The 21,473-nt window shown below is 45.6% G+C and overlaps 1 protein-coding gene across 6 annotated transcripts in view; it reads right to left on the bottom strand.

Annotated features, from left to right (window-relative positions):
* Nucleotides 1-10,670: 10,670 nt before the first annotated feature.
* LOC137618710 (ketosamine-3-kinase-like) overlaps nucleotides 10,671-21,473 on the bottom strand; it is a 504,853-nt gene continuing 494,050 nt past the window's right edge. For all 6 annotated transcript variants that reach the window (XR_011039810.1, XR_011039811.1, XR_011039815.1 and 3 more), the window contains one exon: nucleotides 10,671-10,833. Coding sequence is in view for 1 of the 6 variants with exons in the window: in XM_068348871.1 (XP_068204972.1) it covers nucleotides 10,774-10,833 (60 nt within the window). In the remaining 5 variants the exon portion in view is untranslated. The remainder of the gene's footprint in view (nucleotides 10,834-21,473) is intronic.

Below are 21,473 nucleotides of genomic sequence, written 5' to 3'. Positions count from 1 at the left end.
CTGGAATAACTTCAAGAAATAAAGAACAAATTGACAATAATTTTCAGAATGTTCAAATGTTACAAACAAATCTTGGATGTTGGTATTGAAAAGATTTGACTTTTAAGCTAACCTGAAGTCTTCAATATATGACTGACACATCCATTTCTAAGTTCAGCTTACGTGAAAGTTTGATAACATAATAACTTGTGTTTGATAACATGGCAAATGAAGTTCATAATGGCTTGTGATTCGCATATGATTATTGACAACCAAAAGTAAAGTGAAAGACCATGAATAAGGATTGATATTTCTAAAAATGTCTTATGAATACAAATTAGTAATAAGGGTGATAGACAAAGTGTGTGATGTGTTTGAAAGTTTATAAAGCCTCGAACAAACCCTAGGATGAGAGCCTGTCTTATGGTATGGGGTGTAAGTACTGTATTTAGGCAAAGGGGTAATCTAAGATGGAGCTTTCGGTGCATGCTAGTGTTGGATGCATTAAGTGTGTGATATCTCGCACAATCCTTCAGTTGGACAATGTGTACATTCAACATAATGTAAAATATGTAAACCTATAGATTAATCATAAAACGGATTTTGAGCGAAGCGAAAAATCTATTTTTGGGCTCAAGCCATGACGTCCTGATGGAAGGTTCCTTCAGTAGCTTCCTAGGGTATATTTAACTACAGTGGATATTCCCAGAGAATTAAACTAAAGGTTATCACAGAATTCTAACTTCTGGTGCGAGTACCCTAAAGGTTTCCCTCCAGGATATCGTATATCAACAGGGGACGCATGTATTAACACGCCACATAGCTATCTACACCCCATAACACTTCGATATGGAAGGGTGGCTGAGTAACTGAGGAGCCGTTCCACAGTTACTCTCATCCGTGGCTGATTTTGGTACTCGAGACGTAAACAAACTGGTACCATTGCTAAATGACGTCACGTCCATCCTCATCCTGAGCTCAGCTTCTGCTAATCTCCATGATACAGCAGGTCAGGGAGGGACCTGAAAGGCTGAACTAGAATAGACGGGAGGGTCCATAAGGACGTCATGGCTATCTCACCCAAAACTGTTTTTTGGGCTCAAGCCATGACGTCCTGATGGAAGTGTACCAGAGAATTAATGTATCGTGGAATTTTTTCCCCTTTTGATCCAAGTGCCAAGGGCTTCGAACAGTATTATAGAACATGTCCTTACCAGAGATTCTATGATGAACTAGCTTCCTGCCCCCCTGGCAGGGAAGTCCTGGTGGACAATAGGAACATCTTGAAGCGATCATTGAAGATCTACTCGCTCTGCAGAGAGTTCACGCTGGACTTGGAGACAAGACGAAGGTTAATATTCGGGTAGGAATATTATCAAGCATAGGTAAGTAAATAACATTTACTACTCCCCCTGGAGGAGAGATCGATCTGGTCTCGGAGACAGGACAAAGGTTAATATTCGAATAGGAATATTATCAAGGCATGAGTGAGCATATAACATAATTACTTATATCATTCTTCTCGTTCTTCAGGGAAAAAAGGGGTAAATGAAACTATAACAATCGTATATTTCTTGATAAAGAATAGGAGCGAAGAGAGACGCACATGGAATAAAATAGACATTTTATTTCTAAGATTGCAGATCATTATGGCAGTAATTACAATAATGAATAGAGTTTATTTACAATAATAAAAGAATAATGTACATCGAAAATAAAGACTTTAATCTTGATTCTGAAAAAAAAATTTACTTTTTAGAAACACAAGTTCCAGAGGAACGCCAGTCTTTTTTACAATTTCAAAGAAAACACATCATGCCCTAGGGCATGTGGCACTCATGTAAAGTCTATGACATTTCACCTTGGTAAGAACAGTCTATTAGAAACACTAAGTGCCCATTAAACCACTATGTATCACAAAAGGGTCAATACAGGCACCCGTAGAGTTAAAGTCCCAAGTAACTCACAGGTTTCATAACACTACCTGCGGCTACCATGAAATGCTTTACTTCGTGCACTTGTTTTGCGTAGTGCTTGAAGAAAACGCGCAATGATTTCCAGCCTGTAAAGCTCTTGAGGCTTTCGAAATCCATACTCTGGAAGAAGTTCAGAGAAGAAGCGACTTTTCTAGGATCGTGACCTGCGGGTGTACTGTCAGGATTCGCTCTGCGAATGAAGTAGGTGATTTTCGCTCTTAGTTGTTTCAGTGACAGGTCGCTACCTGATGTTTCTCCTTTGAAGAGTTGTCCTCCACCAAAATCTGAAGTTCTTCGAAGATAGACCTTAAGACTCTCCACTGGGCATAGAGAGGCATCTTCCTTCAGGGGGCAGATTCTCCAAGGGCCCCATCTCTTGGTGGGTAGTTCATTCTTAGCGAGAAACGTTGGATCGGGGAAGAGTGTAAGCTCTCCTGTCTCTGCGAACAGGATATGACCCTCTTCTCTTGATAATGCCACTATTTCACTGACTCGGGCTCCCGAGGCGAGAGCAAAAAGGAAGATAACTTTTTGAGTCAAGTCTTTCAGAGGGCACAAATCTTTGTCCAGGCTAGAAGCAAAATGGAGCACCTTGTCTAGGGACCAGGAGATAGGTTTTGGTGGGGGTGCTGGGCGTAGTCTAGCGCATGCCTTTGGCAGTTTATTGAAGATATCACTGGACCGATCAATCTGGAAGGAGTATAGGAGTGGTCTAGTCAAGGCCGATTTGCAGGTGGAAATCGTGTTGGCTGCTAAGCCTTGTCCATGAAGGTGAATGAAGAAGGACATACAAAAATCAATGGTGATTTCCGTAGGATTTTTTACCTTGACAAATGAGACCCACTTTCTCCAGGAAGATTCGTATTGCCGTCTGGTAGATTCAGTCTCGTATTCCTCGAGGAAGTCTAAGCTTTTCTTCGAGATCCCAAACCTTTTCTTTGCTGCTAAGGAGAGAAAATCATGAGATGAAGGTCCCTGACTTTCAGTGATGAAGCTAAGACAGTCGACTTCTATACTTGTTGAGAGAGAACTGGACTCGGTAGGGGAATCAGCGTGGGCTGCAGCTCCAGGACCAGGGGGTACCAATTGCTCCGGGGCCACTTGGGAGCCACTAGGGCCGCTGTCCCTTTGAAGGTTCTCAGTTTGGAGAGGACTTTCAGCAGAATGTTGGGAGGGGGGAACAGGTATATCCTGGACCATCTGTTCCAATCCAGTGACATGGCATTCACTGCTTCTGCCTTGGGGTCCTCGTACGGGGCCACATATCGAGGAAGTTGATTGTTGTCGCTCGTCGCGAAGAGATCGATCTGAAGTTCCGGGACTTGGTGAGAGATGAAGGAGAATGACCTTGCGTCTAGAGACCATTCCGACTCTATTGGGCTTGTCCTCGATAGAGCGTCCGCCGTCACATTGCGGAATCCTTGTAGGTGAACTGCAGACAGGTGCCACTTCTTCCTTTCTGCCAAACGAAAGATCGGAAAAAGTACCTGATTTATCTGGGACGATCTCGAGCCCTAACGATTGAGACATCTGACTACCACCGAGTTGTCCAGAGTCAGACTAATGTGGATCGAGGGAGGCGGGGAGAGTTTCTTCAGGGCGAGAAGAACCGCCATGGCCTCCAAGATGTTGATGTGAAACGTCTTGAATAGGGGAGACCATGTTCCTTGAACCTGTCGTTGGTGGGAGTGACCTCCCCAACCCCCCAGTGAAGCGTCCGTGTGGATGTTGATCGATGGAGGCGGGTGTTGAAGAGGAATGAACCTTTTCAGGGCCTTTGCTTCTGACCACGGCTTTAAGAGTAAGCGAAATCTGTTTGGAAGCCGTCTCTTGAGGTCTCTTCGAGCGATGGATGCGAAACGTCTCCAGACTCCCGCGGCATCCTTTAGCAGTGCGCGAAGCACTGGGTTTGTCACAGAGGCGAACTGTACAGAGCCGAGGACTTGTTCCTGCTGTCGTCTTGAGATCCGTTTGGATTTTAGAAGCCTTCTGACAGACCCTGCTATTTCCTTCCTTTTCTTCTGTGGGATGGAAAGGCGGTGTGACTGAAGATCCCAATGGATTCCCAACCATTGGAACTTCTGAGCTGGAGAGAGGCGAGATTTCTCGGTGTTTATCTTGAAGCCCAGATGCTCTAGGAACTGGGTGACTTTGTTGCAGGCTCTCACACAATCTTCGGGCGATGTCGACCAGACTACCCAGTCGATCACTTGGACGCCCTGAAGACGTAGCTGTTGGACGATTGCGTCTGCCAGCTTGGTGAAGATCCGTGGAGCCACGTTGAGCCCGAAGGGCATGGCCCTGAAGGCGTAACTTTTCCTTTGGAGTCGAAATCCTAGGTAGGAGGAAGCGTAATGATTCATTGGGATGTGCCAGTAGGCATCCGCCAGGTCTATGGAGACCGTGTAGGCCCTTTGAGGCAGAAGGGTCCTTATTTGTTGCAGAGTCAGCATCTTGAATTTGTTGTTCACAATGAACTTGTTGAGAGGGGACAAGTCTAGAATGACTATGAGTTTGTCTGAGTCTTTCTTGGGAACACAAAAGTCTCCCCCTTGGAACCTGGTTGACTTAACCCTCCTGATCACCTTCTTGTTCAAGAGTTCCAGGACATATTCTTCCAGGAGGGGGGTTGACTGTTGGAAGAATTGCTGGAAGGATGGGGGTGGTTGAGTCCAGCTCCAACCCAGTCCCTTCTTGACGATGCTGTGTGCCCAGGGATCGAAGGTCCAACGATCCTGGAATTGGCGGAGTCTTCCTCCCACCGGAAGCACTTCATTGCTTCTGGTGTCCCGAGGGTTTGCCACCTCGGCCGCTAGCTCCCCTTCCTCCTCTGCCTCTGGAGGGAAGGCGAGAAGAATCTCTGCCGGAACCTCTGCCTGTGCCCCTACCTCTGGGACGAAAGGTAGTCGAGTGTTGCTCGTAGGCAGGGGTGAAGACCAGCGACTGCGACACCACCGGCTGGGGGACCAACTGAAAGGTCTGTTGCGGCTGCGTGGCCACTTGGGGAGTAGCGGGACCCCGAAACTGTCATCTCGGTTGACGTTGCTGGGGTCATGGTTTCGAGGATTTCCTCTTAGGCTGAGGGCCATCATCCTGAGAGGACTTCCTCTTTCGGGACATGCCCCACTTATGGAGAAGGTTCCTATTCTCCGTGGCAGCTTTGTCCGCTATCTCTTTCACCAAGGTAGACGGGAAGAGATGCTTGCCCCAGATATTGGAGGAAATCAGTCTCCGGGATTCGTTTTTCACCGTTGCGCTGGCGAACACAAATTCTCGACTGGCTCTGCGAGCCCTAACGAAGCTATATAGGTCCTTGGTTACAGTCACCAGGTGCGACTTAGCAAGGACCATGTAAAAGTCCGGGACTCTGGTATCCCCGGCCATGAGTTCGAGCTGTACCTGATGGAACAGCGAAGCGGCGAGTCTCTCCTTCGTATCCTGTTTCCTATGAAGGAGGTGATCGTTCAGCCTTGGGAGGTCCTCATTGAATTGATGACCGGCCACATCAGGTTCCAGTTTTCCTACCGTGAAGGTCGACTGGATGTCTTTCCAGTGCCTATCATTGGGGGGAAGAGTAATGGAGAAGGGTCTGCACTCCTCCAGTGCAGGACAAGGTTTCCCTTCCTCTACTGCCTTTATGACCGCTGTGAAGGCCTTTTCGATGAAGGGGAATGTCGCAGAATTTGGCGCAACGAAGGTTGGATGCTTCTTACTAAGCGCCGGCATCTTGGAGTTAGTGAAACCTTGACTCTTCACTGCCTGAGCTAACATAGCTTGGGCCTTCGCGAGATCGAACACAATTACTTCTTTTGGTTCGGTCTCTTCCTTTGAGGCTGGTTCGGACCTGAGCCGGACGTAACAGTCCGGATAAGCCTCGAAATTTGGGAAGAACTCCACTTCTTCCAACAAAATAGAGCCAACCCTTTCTCTGATGTAGATTTTGCCAGTTGTAATTGGCATATGCTCGGCTTATCTCCATGGGTTAGCTTCCGAGCAAGTGGGGAGGTCCTTAACCGAAATCTTTTTCGGTTGTTTGAAGCCGACGAGAGTGGTCCGGAATTGCTCCTGAGTCTCGCGCAGCTTCTTGTCCATGAGGGCTTCAAGCATTTTGAAGACCTCTTGAGTGGCCGATGGAAGAGGGTCCGGGGTGGCAGAAGTCGAAGGAACAGGTTCCTCGGACGGTGCAGGATTTGCTGGGGGAGCAGGAGCGACCTCGGTCTCCGAATCAGGGTATTCCACCTGATCTTCCTCATAGTCGAGCTCCTCGCCCATGAGGTTCTTCTCCGTCTCTTCAGACACATCCGACATACGTTCCACGTTGTTGGAATCAAGATCGCACTCACGCATGGACTGTGCCATGACTATGTCAGGTTCGACCACGATCTGGACGGTGGGGATCTGATCACGGGGGACCACTGAGTCTTTCGATGCTTTTGGGAAAAGCAAGGCCCTCAAGTCTTTGTTGGGAACGTACGGTCCAGTGGCGTTCTTCTGGAAGCCACGCACCCATTTGCGTAGCTTCTCCCTCGCAATGTCCCTTGCCTCAGCAGTAGGAGGATCGTCGAACGCCTCAACGAGAAGACTTTTGCAGACTGTACAGTTCTGCGGGTCCCAAAACTTCAAGTCGCCTTTCTTGGCGGCGCAGGGGACGTGGGTCCGGCACGCCTTGTGCCCGTAGAAGTCCAGGCGCTTCACCCCGCAGAAGTTGCTCTCACACTTCAAATACTCCTCCTGTAAAAGAAAGAGATCCTGAGTACATGGAAGGCATAAGAATGACTTACATTACTCTAAAATTAAGATATCTTAATCTAAAGTTAATAACTTAATCTAAAGTTAAGAATAACTTAATTATAAGAACATATTAATGTTTAAGATTGATGAGCGGGAAAGGAAGTAGATACACATACTTGTGAATCCAGCCCAGCCGGTTACCGTAACCTTATCCGTAGGCAATTCCTTTGTACCCGAAGGTCACAATGGGGGAAATCTGTATGGATGAGCCAAGCTAGGCTTTTAACAGGAATTGTCCACAGAGTGTACTAGGGTCTGAGACCACTCAGAGCCCTGGGGGAGAGGGGAAATAGGATAAACCCCTTAGTAAATGTAGGTTCCGGCAAACGACTGCACTGAGATACACAGAGTATGCTGGAATTATTGTAATGTGCAATCAAATAGCATAGCCACTATCTTTGGATGGTAAGACAATACCTATATGGAAGTGGCCAAGCTATCTGGCTGCAACATATTGACTGTCGGCATGTTGCCGGCAGCCAGGGAAGGGGTACATGTCCCTTAACGTCTCATGAGGGTTCCGCAGACCGACAGCACACCGGAAGCCGGTCCTGCAGGGTGGAAGGCATCAAGGCAGACACACTGAGTATCTTATAGGGATAGAACCATGGTGGCGACCGCCGGCAAAGCGGCGGGTCGTCGGCAGGGGCGGCGGCTCCGGCAGCCGAAGGCTGACAGCATGGTGAGCCTTGGATCAATTCATAAGATAAGATAAGATATGGTTGAATACCTAGATTACCAGCAATCAATGCCGGCATGCGGGTGGAAGACTCCAAAGTCAGCCAGCTGTTACTAGGTAAAAATGAGGGGTGGGACGTCGGCTGTATGTCGACGGAAAGCGGCAGCCTCCGGCACACGGAAGGCTGACGTCTTATGGGGGGGAAGGCATCTTATGAATGGAGGTCACCTGAGGTAGTGGCGGTTATCGCCAGCAGTAGAGACGGCAAGGGACCGGCACCAAGATAGAAAGAGAGAAAGGTAAGGAAGGATGGAAGGGGTAAAATCCTATACCCCTCCGGCATCCCTCCGGAGAGAGTGCACTCATGATAGGAGTGGATACTCCTAACATCCAGTGGCAGGGCGCCGGCAGGCGGCCGGTTCCCTGTGGTAACCCAAGGGAGGGATAGAGGGCACTCAAGACGGGGGAATCCCCCTCCTGCCGGCGGCAACCACCCCCATAGAACGCTATGAAGGGTATGTGTACCAGAGTGGGCAGCTCAGCAGGAGAACAAGGTTAGCCCTACCACTCCACCCAAGGGAGGAGTTGTAGGACTAAGGACAGAGGTGTGTAGGCAGGCCTACACCAAAGAGATAGGTGGGGAGGGAGAAGAAGGGGTCTTTTAAAAGAGGAGACTGCATGAGAACGGCCACTAAGGTAAGGGAGAACGCTCCCTAACCTAGGATAGGTAGCCTAGATCAAGTAAAGTACTAATGTACTGTCCCAAACTATAAATACAGAGTCTACCCCCAGAACTTAACCTAGAATAGGAGAACTAACTCCTAGGCTAGGCAAGCCTGAAAGACACATCGCTAGTTGCAGGGAGGAAGGAGTAACCAAACCAAGTGCAACTGGGGAAGGGCAGGGCCCTTCCGAGGGTCTCAGGCACGACTCTAAGGGGGGTTCATTCCCTTAGGGTAGGCAGAGAAGCGATAAATACTCTGGTTGTAGACGAGATTCCCCTATATAGAAGGGAAAGTAAGTCTACCCAGTGGGAATGCCCGCAGGCAGGGGGAATAGGGAACATATAAGGGTTCCTACATTAGGTTAGGAGGGGTTGATACACAATCAACACGGTCCCTTATATGGTCCCCGAAGGCAAAAACACTTACATCACAGTAAATAGTATGTTTAATAATGCCACCATCTTCATAACTTTACTTAGGAACACTAATATATATCATGCATGAAAACAAGCACTAGGCTGTCCAGCCTAGGGGCTAAGCTAGCGATCTAGTATGGGGTCGAACAGCAACCGAGACTGATGAGCGCTAAAACACGATATAATGATCCCTTAGCTATGAAGACTAAATAATTAATAATATTAATTAGTTAAATGACCGGAGATGGCTGTTCTGGCTAACTAAATAAAGCATGCAACATGAACAGCGGCGCCGTAAAATGGCGCGTCCGGTATCGGCACAGCTCTGCCACAAAACACAATATTTTACGAAAAGTAGAAGTTACTTTACGGCCAGAGCTTATTTAAAAAATACTGGGACCTGGTACTCAACTTTCCAGAAGAAGGCGAAGCTGAAGGTAGCGACATAACGGCGATGTAAGCTGATAAAGAAATCACTTGGGAAAAATCCGACTTAGTGAAGAAGCTACAGACGAAAGGATGAGGACGGACGTGACGTCATTTAGCAATGGCGCCCGTTTGTTTACGTCTCGAGTACCAAAAGCAGCCACTGATGAGAGTAACTGTGGAATGGCTCCTCAGTTACTCAGCCACCCTTCCATATCAAAGTGTTATGGGGTGTAGATAGCTATGTGGCGTGTTAATACATGCGTCCCCTGTTGATATACGATATCCTGGAGGGAAACCTTTAGGGTACTCGCACCAGAAGTTAGAATTCTGTGATAACCTTTAGTTTAATTCTCTGGGAATATCCACTGTAGTTAAATATACCCAAGGAAGCTACTGAAGGAACCTTCCATCAGGACGTCATGGCTTGAGCCCAAAAATGAAATTGTATGTTAACATGTAGATCCTTTACACAATGCGGAGTCTTGTAACTTCCGTTTCAAAATGTTGCAAGTTGAATACTTTGCAATCAAACCGTAGACAGAATTTTCATTAGAGAATTTATTGCATCAGTCTGAAGCTTTAGGTCCCCTGGATAAGTAGTTTGCAGACACCAACAGTGAAAAAGATACATTAATTTGTGAACCTAAAGAGTAAGCAAAGAGGAAGACTCATAAAACAGCCTCTAGTGATTGTACAGATAATTAAATGAGCTCAAATGTTTGAATTAAATTAGGGAAGATGATGTTTGTAGTACTACAAAGAAGCAGGAAAGTTCTGTACCAATATAACCAAACTATTCAGTAGTGTATTATTTTCTGTGGATATCTGATTGACATACTTTGCAGATATTAACAAATGCTGGAGCAAATTCTCTGAGAATTGAAATAACAACAACTCAAGTTAAACAATATTATGTTTAAGTAAATGGTATCCAGTGGAACAGCATAATTCTAGGGAGATCTGCCAGTAAATAATGTGAACAGGATATTTCACACAAACATTAACACATTTGGACGGGTCATGCAGTAGTGCCCTTGCAATTGGGGGAAATGGTCTAGTACTTCAAGAGTCCTATATAGGAAATGTTCTTTACTAAAAGAAAGATATTAATTTCCTAATATGGAGTTGTCTTCTCCTGACTTTTGAAAGAGCGATAATCAGTACCTGTGTGTGCTATTCTTATGTCCTGTCAAGAACAGAATATCTCTGAAGATTCCTTTGTAAGTAATGGAAAATTTAACAAAGCTTAAAGAAAAGATTTAAGATGGAAGATGTGACCAGACAGAACGTAACTCAAGTCCAATAGAAAAGGCTTTCCTTTTCCTAACTTCTTGCACATACTATTAGTCAATGTTTGTTCAACTAACCGTCTGACTTCTTTGACAAAGACAAGCTTGATAGAAGCTGAACAGTATTTTGAGGCAAAAGTAAATAAATATGCTTATTGAACTCTTGTATATACTGTAATATTGTCTCACTATCCTTTTTTCCTAGGGGAAACTACGGTCTTTATCAACAATGTCTGTATTAGCACAGGGAAACTAATGTATACAGTAGACTTGCCCAACTGAACCCTTTTCAGAGTGAATCTCCTCCAACCTTCTCTGCAGTCTAATAGCACATATATCTTCAGGGTTTAATCCTGTTTACTAAAGGGAGTTTTTGCTATTTCATCTATAATCCTCATCTACGATTCCTTGACCCTAATATAATCTCTCTCAACTAACAAGAACTGTAGGTGAAGTAGCTCTAAGGTGAGTTTCTTCCTGTTGAGGTGCTCAGAAACCTTCCACATGAGGACGGGGAATAATGTGGCTCTTTGAATTCAAGTTTTGTACCTGAAAGATACAAGAAGATCATCATACAAATATATTACAAAGTTATTATACCTCACAACAATGTAAAAATTCTTGTGATATTGAAGAGTTTACACAAAAACACTAAAAGATTTTATTATTATTATTATCATTATTATTATTAGCGAAGCTACAACCCTAGTTGGAAAATCAGGATGCTATAAGCCCAAGGGTTCTAACAGGGAAAAATAACCCAGTGAAAAGGAAACAAGGAAAGAAACTAAAAGGAGAAGTAATAAACAATAAAATAAAACACTTTAAGAACAGTAATAATGTTAAAATAGATCTGTCATATTATATAAACTATAAAAAGACACTTCTGTCTGTTCAACAAGAAATCATTCGCTGCAAGTTTGAACTTTTACTTTAGATATGTCTTCTCAAAACCACAAAATCATATTTTAAGGCTGATGAGATTTTCCTTGAGTGAAAATTGGTTAACAAAGCAACATGAAGTGAGAGAAGGTGAACATCTTGGAGAGAAGACAACAAATGATGAGGTTCAAAGACACAAGATAAGAATAGACTGCCAACTGCATTCACTGGCTTCTACAAATCACTGGACTAAGATCATTTCTTGTAGTTCCCACTTAGAGGATAAAACACTTCTAGACTCTCTTCGTAATACTAATCTGACATTAATCAAAATACTTCATAAATATAACAGACACAAAGTAAGCAGACAGACATTTCCTATAAGAAAGGCTTGGATGCAGATAAAGGTTATAAAGATACTCAGTCTAGATTTAAGAATATCTTTCAGATTTAGATTTTACGGACATTTTTCCGGCCGGATGAAACTGAATATTAGGTAACCATTTCTTACTCAAAATAATTTACATAAAGAGAGAGAGAGAACATAAAGAGAGAGAGAGAGAGAGAGAGAGAGAGAGAGAGAGAGAGAGAGAGAGAGAGAGAGAGAGAGAGAGAGAGAGAGAGAGCCTTATTGCCTTATTCTATGTTTGGGTTCCCCCAGGTCCCTCACTGTGAGTCACATCATACAATATACATAGCCATTACAATTACATAAAAATACTTTGGAATAAGAATATACAAAAATGTTGATAAAAGTAATTATGATATTTTGATTATAAAATAAATTTTTGAATATACTTACCCGGTGAATATATAATAGCTGACGTCTCCGACGGCTCGACAGATTCCAAAAACTCGCGAGCGATCGCCATGAAGGTTGCGGGTGTGCCCACCAGCGCCGACTATCGGCCAGATACCGCATATACTTGTAAACAGCTCCAGTTCTTCTCAGTCCCCTAGGTCTCTATCGGGGAGGAAGGGAGGGCCTTTAATTTATATATTCACCGGGTAAGTATATTCAAAAATTTATTTTATAATCAAAATATAATTTTTAAATATTAAACTTAGCCGGTGAATATATAATAGCTGATTCACACCCATGGTGGTGGGTAGAGACCAGTATTAATACAATAAAGGCGTATATGCTTAGAGTTTTTGACAGTTATATCATAACAAAACTCAAATAAATATAGGTATCTGGTAAGGAAGCTGACTCTGACGATTACTCTGCCTTATTAGTCCGCTTTCCTCACGAAGCCCAGCCATCCTCTCAGGATGCTGAAAGACTCCCAGGAGCTGTTGTATCCAGGGCGACCACCCATACAACAGGACCTCATCAAAACCCTTAATCTGGGCGCTCTCAAGAAACGACATTTGACCACCCGCCAAATCAAAAAGGATGCGAAAGGCTTCTCAGCCTTCCGTACAACCCAAAACAAGATTAAAAATATTTCAAGAGAAGATTAAAAGGATATTGGAATTAAGGGAATGTAGTGGTAGAACCCTCACCCACTACTGCACTCGCCGCAACGAATGGACCCAGTGTGTAGCAGTCCTCATAAAGAGTCTGGACGTCTGTTAAGTAAAATGAAGCGAACACCGACTTGCTCCTCCAAAAGGTCACGTCCATAATACTTTGCAGAGATCTGTTTTGCTTAAAGGCCACGGAAGTTGCTATCGCTCTTACTTCGTGCGTCTTGACCTTAAGCAAGCAACGATCTTTTTCACTTAAGTGAGAATGAGCCTCTCGGATTAAAAATCTAATAAAATACGATAATGCATTTTTAGACATAGGCAATGAGGGCTTCTTAACTGAGCACCATAAGGCCTCAGATCCACCTCGTAAGGATCTGGTACGAGCTAAATAAAACTTAAGAGCTCTAACTGGGCACAGTACTCTTTCAAGCTCGTTGCCTACGATCTCTGATAGGCAAGGTATATCAAAAGATTTAGGCCAAGGACGAGAAGGCAGTTCATTTTTGGCCAAGAAACCAAGCTGAAGCGAACATGTGGCTTTATCTGTAGAAAAGCCGATGTTTTTACTAAAGGCATGGATCTCACTGACCCTTTTAGCCGAAGCCAAGCACACTAAAAAAAGCGTCTTGAGGGTGAGATCCTTCAGGGAGGGTGAATGTAATGGCTCAAACCTGTCGGACATTAGGAACCTTAGGTCCACGTCTAAGTTCCATCCAGGAGTTGCCATACGATGCTCCTTAGAGGTCTCGAAGGACTTAAGGAGATCTTGGAGATCTTTATTATTGGACAGATCTAAGCCTCTATGTCTGAACACAGAAGCCAACATGCTCCTGTAGCCCTTAATAGTGGGAGCCGAGAGGGAGCGAACATTTCTCAGATGCAGGAGAAAGTCTGCAATTTGGGCTACAGAGGTACTGGAAGAGGAAATGGATGATGACTTGCACCAGTCTCTAAAGACTTCCCACTTCGACTGGTAGACCTTGATGGTAGATGCTCTCCTAGCTCTCGCAATCGCTCTGGCTGCCTCCTTCGAAAATCCTCGAGCTCTTGAGAGTCTTTCGATAGTCTGAAGGCAGTCAGACGAAGCGCGGGGAGGCTTTGATGAAGACTCCTTACGTGGGGCTGTCGTAAGAGATCCATCCTTAAAGGCAGACTCCTTGGAACGTCTACCAGCCATTGAAGTACCTCTGTGAACCACTCTCTCGCGGGCCAGAGCGGAGCAACCAACGTCAACCTTGTCCCTTCGTGAGAGGCGAACTTCTGCAGTACCTTGTTGATGATCTTGAACGGTGGGAATGCGTACGCGTCCAGATGAGACCAGTCCAGTAGAAAAGCATCTATGTGGGCCGCCTCTGGATCTGGGACTGGAGAGCAATAGGTCGGGAGCCTTTTGGTCAGCGAGGTGGCAAAGAGGTCTATGGTGGGTTGGCCCCAAGTCACCCAAAGACTCTTGCACTCGTCCTTGTGGAGGGTCCATTCTGTGGGGATCACCTGACCTCTCCGACTGAGACAGTCCGCCAAGACGTTCAAGTCCCCCTGGATGAATCTTGTCAACAGGGAGATGCCTCGATCTCTTGAGCAGATGAGGAGGTCCCTTGCGATGACGAACAGTGTGTGAGAGTGAGTGCCTCCTTGCTTGGAGATGTACGCCAAGGCTGTGGTGTTGTCCGAATTGACTTCTACCACTTTGTTTCGTAGAAGACTCTCGAAACTCGTCAAGGCAAAGTGGACCGCTAACAGCTCCTTGCAGTTGATGTGCATGCTCCTCTGATCCGACGTCCAAAGACCCGAACATTCCAGACCGTCCAGAGTCGCTCCCCAACCCAAATCAGACGCGTCTGAGAACAACATGTGGTTTGGGTTCTTGACCGCCAAGGACAGACCCTCTCGTAGACTTATGTTGCTGTCCCACCAGTTCAGGCACATTTTTACTGGTTCGGAGATCGGGATTGAAAGTTTCCAAAGTCTTGCTCTTGTTCCAGTGTGAGTCTAGATGGAACTGGAGAGGGTGAAGGTGAAGTCTCCCTAGTGAGACAAATTGCTCCAGGGATGACAGAGTCCCTAAGAGGCTCATCCAACTTCTTACTGAGCAACGGTCTTTTTTCAGCATGAGGCGGACTTTGAGCAGGGCTTGCTCTATCCTGGTGGCAGACGGAAAAGCCCGAAAAACTAGACTGCGAATCTCCATCCCCAAATAGAGAATCGTCTGGGGGGGATTCAGTTGAGACTTTTCTAAGTTCACCAACAGTCCCAACTCCTTTGCCAGACCCAACGTCCATTGAAGGTCCTGCAGACAGCGATGGCGGGACGATGCTCTGAGAAGCCAGTCGTCCAGGTATAGGGAGGCTCGAATTCCCGATAAATGAAGGAATTTTGCCACATTCCTCATGAGCCTCGTAAACACGAGAGGAGCAGGGCTGAGGCCGAAGCACAGTGCTCGGAACTGGTACACCACATTCCTGTAAACAAACCTCAGATACGGTTGAGAATCTGGGTGTATAGGAATGTGGAAGTACGCATCCTGCAGGTCGAGAGAGACCATCCAGTCTGCCTCTCTGACCGCAGCTAGGACGGACTTCGTGGTTTCCATCGTAAATTTTGTTTTTACAACAAAAACGTTGAGCGCACTGACATCCAGCACTGGCCTCCAACCTCCTGTATGCTTTGGTACTAGGAAGAGACGGTTGTAAAATCCCGGTGATTGAAGGTCCGAGACTTTCACCACCGCTCCCTTCTCTAGCAACAGACACACCTGCTGATGTAGAGCTTGTCTCCTTGACTCCTCTCGATACCTGGGAGAGAGGTCTAAAGGAACTGTTACTAGAGGAGGTCTGCGTACAAAAGGTATTTTGTACCCCTCCTTGAGCAACAACACAGACTCTTGGTCTGCACCCCTCTTCTCCCAGGCCTGCCAGAAGCTGTTCAGTCTGGCCCCTACTGCTGTCTGAGGACGTGGGCAGTCAGACTCTGCCACAGGAGGACTTGGAACCTCTCCTCTTGCCTCTTTTACCGTCGGCACAAGCGCCTCCCCTGCTGGGGGCTCTGCCACGAAAGGGCGGGATAAACCTAGTCGCTGGGGTATCGATCTTGGGTCTCACGACATAAGACGATGAAGGAGCACCCTTACGAGCAGAAGTAGCCATCAGGTCGTGTGTATCCTTCTGCACCAGCGAAGCCGCAATATCCTTGATCAACTGTTGAGGAAACAAAGCAGATGACAAAGGGGCAAAGAGAAGCTCCGACCTTTGACAGGGAGTTACTCCTGCTGAAAGGAACGAGCAAAGAGTCTCCCTCTTCTTCAGGACTCCAGCCGTAAAGGTAGCGGCGAGCTCATTGGAGCCGTCACGTATGGCTTCGTCCATGCAGGACATAATAAGCACGGTAACATCCTGGTCGGCCGACGAGATCTTCCTGCTTAATGCTCCTAGAGACCAATCTAAGAAGTTAAAAACTTCGAAGGCCCTGTAAACCCCTTTAAGGAGATGGTCAAGATCCGAGGAGGACCAATAAACTTTAGAGCGTCTCATGGCCAGGCGACGGGGAGAGTCTACGAGGCTTGAGAAGTCTCTCTGGGCAGAGGCAGGAACTCCCAAGCCGAGAACTTCTCCCGTGTCATACCAGACGCTCGCTCTAGAAGCTAGTTTAAAAGGAGGGAAAGCAAAGGCCGTCTTCCCCAAACTCCTCCTGGTGATCAACCAGTCGCCTAGCAAACGTAAAGCCCTCTTAGAAGAGCGAGAGAGCACTAGCTTAGTAAAAGAAGGCTTCGCAGCAGCTAAGCCTAGCGCAAACTCTGACGGAGGCGAACGAGGAGCAGAAGTAACAAAATGGTCTGGGGAAAGATCCTTAAAAATCATCACGATTTTCTTAAAGTCCATAGAGGGTTGAGCAGCTTTAGGCTCTTCTCCGTCTGATAAAATGCCCGAAGGAAAATCAGTAGGCGGAGGATCAGCAACTTCCTCATCTGAAGGAACTTCGTCCGACAATTGTAGAGTCTCATGAAAGGGAGAGACCTGCGGCGGCGGCAATGCTTGACAAGCAATGTCAACTAGCAAAGGAGCAGCAGTAGAAGTAGAGGAAGCGATGTCACGCCGCTGCTGAAAGGACTGAAAGCCTCGTGACTGATCAACAACAACAACAGGAGTTGATGGACGCTCGACGTCATGTAGGAACTGCCTTGACTGCCTAGACTGAGCAGTCAAAACAACCTTAGACTGCGGTAATTGACGCTCAACGTCAAGTCGAGCTGGTTGGCGAACGTCCTGAACGTCAACACGAGGCTGCGGCAGCGGCTGAACGTCAACACGAGACTGCGGCAGCGGCTGAAAGTCAACACGGGACTGCAGCGAGGGAGGATCCAAGTCACGTGACTGACGTGACAAACTACCGACCTCATGTTTCAAAGCGGCAACTTCAAAAGGGCGAGTAAAAGCTCGTTTGGGCGGCTGACGGCCAGAGTCTCGATCAGCGTAACGGAGCGAAGGATCATCGTGAACCTGCTCAGCTTTATACTCTCCTATAAGGGAGGCAAGCTTAGTCTGCATATCCTGCAGGACAACCCATTTAGGATCAACGGGAGTCGGAACGGGCCGAGACAATGGTAACGTCTGTGAAGGCAAAACATTGCCTTTACCGAGACCCTCGGACCCCGTGTAACGCTTACGTTTAATAGGAGAACAGTCTTCCGACGACTGCAAAGGGTCAGAGCTGTCCCAATGGCTACAGCCAGGACGCTGGACCTGTCCTGAAGGGACTGACTTCCGCTTCAAGGGTCTAGAAACCTTGCGCCAAGGTTTCTTTTGCGGAAAGCCTTCGGATGACGAGGAGAAAACAGCCTCGCTCGTCTTATGGTAGGGGCGATCTTGACGAGAAACACCCGATACCAAAGAGGGAACGTCTGTACGTTGGTTAAAGCCTCTCGTCCCCTTAAGTCCTACGACATTACTTCTCCCTGGTGCAGGGGAGCCTGAAAGAGGTCTCGGACTAGGGGAGCGACAAGCACGTACAGACGAACCCTCGGTCGCAACACTAATTACACTTTGCGCACTTATCACTTTATCACGATTTTCTGATTTGGCACTCTGACACTTTAATAATTTCACATCTGACATGAGTTGGTTACGGTCCGATGCTAAGGACTCGACTTTCTCGCCTAAAGCTTGAATGGCAAGCAACATATCCCGCATGGAAGGTTCATGAGTGCTAGTAGAGGGTTCAGGAACAACTACTACAGGGGAAGGATTAGGTTCAGGGGCATGGGAGGAGGAAAATTCCAACGAGCTAGAGGAGCTTCTCCTCACCCTATCTCTCTCCAGCTTACGAGAATATTTATCAAACTCAAGCCAGTCGAATTCCGACAAGATCACGCACTCATCACACCGATCTCCTAATTGGCAGGTTTTACCCCGGCAATTAGAACACACGGTATGTGGGTCGAGAGAGGCCTTGGGAAGACGTTTATTACAATCCCTAGCATTACATTTGCGAAATTTAGGTCCAGGGATAGGAGAAGGGTCAGCCATATTGAACAGTCAAAGAAAATTCAAAGTCATCAACAATAAACACTATCCAAAAAAGGGTTCAAGAGTTTTAATTGAAGAGAAAAACACCCGTCACAGCGAAAGCTCAAAACAACCAAAAAGAAGTACTTCACCAAAAATGACGAAAATTCAAGGTCAACAGCGAGCGGAATCAACTTGTCGATGAGACCGACAGAGAAGAACTGGAGCTGTTTACATGTATATGCGGTATCTGGCCGATAGTCGGCGCTGGTGGGCACACCCGTAACCTTCACGGCGATCGCTCGCGAGTTTTTGGGTTTCTGTCGAGCCGTCCGAGACGTCAGCTATTATATATTCACCGGCTAAGTTTAATATTTAAAAAATTACTGCATCTTATTGCATAATTAAAATCACCCTATAGAGTCAGTTTTTATCATTCACAAGGACCTGGAATTTCATATATAAATGCTGGTATATATAGGCATTTAATAAATTATTTAACAATGATATAAGTATAGCAAATACATAACGTGCTGTGACTATTCACATTTCTCTTCATTGGTTGGTGTCTTTGTTACTCAACACCCATGAATTGTGAGGTCTTAAGTCTGCCAATTTCATTCATGAACTTTAGGTGTACTACGAGATTTTCATTAATTACAGTAAAAGACAACAAATTTCACTCAGCATGGTTGTGTCAGTAGTCAAAATAGAACTAATTACACAAAATCTACTGTAGAATCATGTCCTGAAAGCTTTACCTAATATCACAATGTTACAATCATTTTCTATTTTCCATAACTACACAAACCGAAGATCTTTAATAGGAGATTATTTGTAAGAGGTCAAAGTCCCAATAACCGAGCCGGCTGATTATTAACCAGGGAAATGTCACATAATTTGGTCCTGCATTGGAGCAAAGTCATGACTACTGTCAACCTCCTAACTACTTGAGCATGAAGATGTCGCAGGTTGTCAGGCAAGGTCCCTCCCTACAAGGAGGTCATGTAAGAACCTATATTCATAAGGGTATGGTGTATGAATGTGGGATTATTATAAGAAATGGGCTGCGTACATTTCATCCATCTCTACCTTGTCTTGAAGGATAGGGGCGACTCTTCACAATACAAAACTTATCTATCAAGAAAAGCTACTCTGGTGTGAGGCTCGCCTGCATCTAGTGTAAATCAAAGCATAGTGCCTAAACAGACAGAAGGCAATTACCAATGCTGACATAGCAGCCACCTTACCAATGGTCTTGTATATCCCGAAGAAACACAAGGAAGAGGAATGCACTAAAAGTCCTCTAGATGGTTCTGCAGGTCTTCACAATCAACTATTTTGATGGGAAATTTATCTGAGGCTCACTGACCAATCTTCTTCCTGTTCAAGAGGAAGACGGGAACCAAGTACTGTACAGTCTACTACCAAGAAAAATACTTCTCACACTGTAGCAGTTAGTGAGCTGCGGCCAGGTATAGATCGCAGACTGACTCCAAGCTGCTACCATACATTTGAACAGAAGTCCCCAGGAATTAGGAATGTTGATGGGTACCACCCCTTGTTTCTGCCTCTTTGGGAATGTTGAGCTCCAAGTTGATGCAAAGTATAAGATCAAATAAGAGGATGCTCAGCAGATGATGGAAGTAGATTCTATGGAAAGAGACTCTGGGTGCAAGATCAAAGTGTTGGAGTGCCTGAGTCTTACATTGGATCCCTGTTGTCAGCACTAACATTGTTGAATCAATGGACAGTTGTGATGGAGTGTCCAAAGTGTCTTGAATATGTTTGGAGACATGAAAGAGAGAATTGCGGCTGCCAACATCTCGTATTCAATCTCGTTCAAAGTCTAACATACCAACAGGAGCGTGAGTATCGGTACAGTACTACTCCTCCCACAAAACCCTGCAAAGGGATCAGTCAATGTCTTGTGAGGAACTTCTATCTGTGCCTCGGTGACTTCTTCCTTCTCTTTGGGTAGGTCTTTCATTCATTTTATATTAAGATGGAAAAGTTATATCCTATTCACATAAAACCCAAATTATGACTGTCAGTAGGTTATGGACATTTAACCCTCATAAACAATACAGTGATACCTCGGTACTCGACCATAATCCGTTCGAGATCCGTGTTCGACCTCCGATTTGTTCGAGTACCGAATTTTTTTTCCCCATAAGAAATAATGGTATATATTCTATTCCGTTCCCAAGCACTCGAACAGGCCCAAAATATTAATAAAACGTGTACCTAAACAACAATAATTATCTAAATGTGTATGAAATTGGTCAGAAAATCCTATAAAACAATTTTAAACCATTTACTGTACTAAAATAAAACAATTTTAAACCATTTTCTGTACTGTAGTGAACATACCTTTGAGCAGCGGTTCGATGGCATACAGGGATGGATGTGGAGAGGATGGAAGGGGGAGGTTACTGCTTGGAAGGAGAGTCCCCTTCCATGATGTGGCGGGGTAGTTCTCCTTCAGGAGTTGTTTCTCTCTCCAATGAAAGGGTGGGCAGATCTATTTCAGGGGTTTCTTCTCTTCTTTGTCTCTTCTTTGGAGGAGAAACAGGCTTTGATGTAGCAGCTTTCTTTTCTTTTGTGAAAAACTGGTCTATTGTTAATTGTTTCTTCCTCCTCTGCAGTATTCTTCGAAAATGATACATGACACTATCATTAAACATATGCACTGCCCGGTTTGCTACTGCAATTTCTGGGTGGTATTTTTCAGCAAAAGCCTGCACATCTGCCCACTTGGAACAAATTTCATTGATGAGAGAACTTGGAACATCCTCCCTTACCTCATCCTCTTCTGAAGATTCCTGCTCCACAATCAGATCCTGCTGCTGTTGTTGTTGCAGGTGCAACAATTCCTCCACAGTCAACTCGGTAGAATGGCTTTCTACAAGCTCATCAATATCATCCTTGTCGACCTCAAGCCCCAAACTCCTGCCCATGACAACAATTTCCTCAACGACATCAGTGTCATCAGAAATTACAGGGGTAGCAGTGCTTGGACCCGCCTCTGGTTGGAAACCTTCAAACTCCCTCTCTGTGACACATGATGGCCACAGCTTACGCCAGGCAGAGTTCAATGTCCTATAGGTCACACCTCGCCAAGCTTGGTCAATCATGTTAACAGAGTTGAGGATGCTGAAGTGTTCCTTCCAGAATTCCTTTAGGGTCAACTTCGTGTCACTGGTCACTTCAAAACACTTTCTGAAAAGGGCCTTGGTATAGAGTTTTTTGAAGTTTGAAATGACCTGTTGGTCCATGGGCTGGAGTATGGGAGTAGTATTGGGGGGCAAGAATTTGATTTTGATAAAGCTG

This window comes from Palaemon carinicauda, chromosome 25, assembly GCF_036898095.1.
Source record: "Palaemon carinicauda isolate YSFRI2023 chromosome 25, ASM3689809v2, whole genome shotgun sequence".
Taxonomy (NCBI): Eukaryota; Metazoa; Arthropoda; class Malacostraca; order Decapoda; family Palaemonidae; genus Palaemon; species Palaemon carinicauda.
Note: the sequence above shows the minus strand (reverse complement) of the source record. Positions and strands in the feature narration are given on the sequence as shown.